Here is a 2,776-nt window from a genome sequence, read left to right as displayed (position 1 = left end):
ATGCGTCCTGTTTGCATTATGTACGACAATTTCATCACCAGCAAGCTAAGTTGAACAAAAAGCAAACTAACATAATCAGAGTTCATCATTACAAAGCGATTGTGCATGGCAAGCAAACTAGGTTCAGCACACAAGCAAACTAACGATACATAAGCAAACAACAGAAAGCAAATTTGATGATAATTCTAAAAGAACGCTGGCATTGTTGGCTCCTGGCCGGCACCATCTTCTTCTTCACCAGTCAGGCTCTCCCCATCCCCAGCTGCTCCTGGCGTGCTTCTTGGGGGGCTCCTCCTTCTCCATCTTTGCACGGCGAAGGCCGTCCTGGGTGAGGGTGATGCGGTTCCATATCTCATACGCTGCGTAGGCGTCCTTTGCCGCGTACTCGATGTGCCTCCTGGACAGAGGCAGGATGGCCCAGCGCTGGTGCTCGTCGTTAGTGATCTTCTTCTTCATGTTGTTGTAGTAGTCGTCGATGAGCACGCCGGAGACATCTCCGAGGGAGTCCAACGGCTTGGTTGCCTCGGGCACCCTCCACTCCTTCTGGATGTCGACGAAGTTGGCGACCTCCAGTTTGACGCGCTCCAGCCTGGTTTTGTCGCCGTCGATGGAGAAGCCTGCAAAGGTGTACCCGGGGTCAGCGAGGAAGTTGTCGAAGACGGTGCACCTTTCACTGTCGCTCATTTGGAAGAGCAGCACCGGGTGATTCTTGCCGATGGAGAGCTGGCAGAGGGCGGGTTTCTGCGTCGCTTCAGGGTCATTGTCGTACTCGAGATCAATGTCGACGATCTTGTGGCGCTGGAGGCTGATGTGGCGCTTGTACTGTGCGAGGGTGATCGCCATCTGCTTCCTGTCGTTGGTGTGGATGACGTGCAACTTGGTGTTGCCGTGTGCCTCCACGGCGTTGTCGCCCTTGTACTCGTCGGTGAACGTCATCGCTGGTGGCAGGGCTTGGTGCTTTTGGTGGGAGCGCAATGGATACTTGTGTTGTTTGTGGATGAGAAGGCCTTTGGCAGGGGTCTGAATTTAAGGGGAGGGCGCGGGGTGGGATGGCCTCGTCGGATGAACTGCACGATCGCGCTGATGATGCGGTTGTGCGGATCGTGGGTTGGTTTTTGCATCTGTGATCGTGGGCTTGTGGCGATGGAACTTCTCCGATCGGGTGGTTGTATGGGAATGTGTGGTTTTTTTAAGGTGGGTTTGTTTTATTTTTGATCAGCACATTTTTTTAACCACCATTTTTTTCTATGCGAACGGGCATTTTGTTATGTTTTATACATGCATCCTGTGCGATAATGAACTGCATTAGTATATAGTCCTGCACTGCATCTTCTAGAATTCAGTACTGCACTTGTGTATACATGTGCGTACTTCACTGTTTTTTGAGTTTATTTATTCGTGTAGGGGTAATCAGGAACTGGATTGCCATACCTCACTGCATCGTGTAGCGTAATGCACTTGATTGTTTACAGCTACGGACTGCATCTTGTATTTGCTTGTACCTACTGCAATCGCTGGTACGGGACGGGTAGGGAAAGGGGGGGTGGGCCCCCCATTTTTTTAAAACTTATTGTTTTTTCTTAGTCGGCCTTGTTGGGCCTGTGTTCGGCTAGTTTAGAGACGTACTTGGGTCCAAGTCGGCCTGTGAGCACGGCTTGGTTCCCGTTTCGCTGTGTGTGCATCCTAATGTTTAGTCCCACCTCGCCCGCGGAAGGCGCGCCCGACCTGTTTATAAGCGCTGGCGAGGCATACTGGTCGAACTCCTCCGTATACTTATCTGGGCGCTTATACACGGCGCTCTTAGCTATATCCTCTATGACCTGTGGGCCCATGTGCAACCGGCCCCATTCACTGTGGCTCAGAACGACTCCCCTTCTGTGGGTGCAGACCTATTACGAGACTGGCTGGGGCCGGTAGCACCTGGGTGGTCAATTTTTTTCCTTTGTTACTTTTTCAACGTTGGGGCGTGCACTGCTTTTTTTAGTAAATCATGCGTGCACTGCATTGATTTAGTTTCAGTACTGCATGTGCACGCATACCGTACTGCACATTTTCTGGGCTACATTTTTGCACTGCATTGGTATCATTTTTCTTTATTGTTTTTCCTCTTTCGTATCCTTTTTTCTTAGTGTACGGGTGTGCACTGCTTTTGTGCTCCTATGCGCACTGCATTAGTCATAGTTCTGTGCTGCAGGTGTACACATTTTGCACTGCGTGCATCCTCCTTTTGCCAAAAAGTTGTGACTGGCTATGCCAATGCTGCGAAAGTGCTTCTCTTTTGCTTTTTTTATCATGTACTGCACTTCATCCACACATATAGTGAACTTCCTGGTACGAATTTGGAGAACTGCACACATAAAATGGTGTGTGGATTATAATTTTTCAGAGTATTATTTTTTAATGATCTGCAGTTTTGTTCATGGGAATTGCTACAGTCAAAGTACACCTTCTTTTTTCGTTCCTTTTTCTTTGGTAACATAAGCCTTTATTGATTGTCCTTTATTCTTGGGAACATAATTTCCATTAAGTCCCCTTTAATTTTCAGTTTTGACCTTTTTGCATTCCTCTTGTATAAATGAAGGCTAACTTATACCCTTCCTTTGCATTTCATTTCTGTGCTAGCCGCAAGTTCTCTCCTTTCTCCAGCCTATTTTTTTTGCTTTTATAGATTTTTGTTGCGATGGCTCCAGGCCCCTGTGCGTATCTCTTCTGCTGCGGCCATGATTGTGGTGTGCCGACGCACTGCAATTGTTCAGCTTGCTCGCAGGCCCGTCGT

At 48.5% G+C, this 2,776-nt stretch overlaps 1 protein-coding gene across 1 annotated transcript; it reads right to left on the bottom strand.

Moving 5' to 3' along the window:
* Window positions 1–234: 234 nt before the first annotated feature.
* LOC147965502 (uncharacterized) lies at window positions 235–936 on the bottom strand. Its single transcript, XM_087530488.1, has one exon. It carries the CDS (start codon window positions 934–936, stop codon window positions 235–237), a length of 702 nt encoding a protein of 233 aa, XP_087386614.1.
* Between the last annotated feature and the right edge of the window lie 1,840 nt (window positions 937–2,776).

The sequence above is a fragment of the Triticum urartu genome, chromosome 6A (genome assembly GCF_056163025.1).
Source record: "Triticum urartu cultivar PI428250 chromosome 6A, HENAU_Tu73, whole genome shotgun sequence".
Lineage (NCBI taxonomy): Eukaryota > Viridiplantae > Streptophyta > Magnoliopsida > Poales > Poaceae > Triticum > Triticum urartu.
This window is presented reverse-complemented; position numbering and strand designations above follow the sequence as displayed.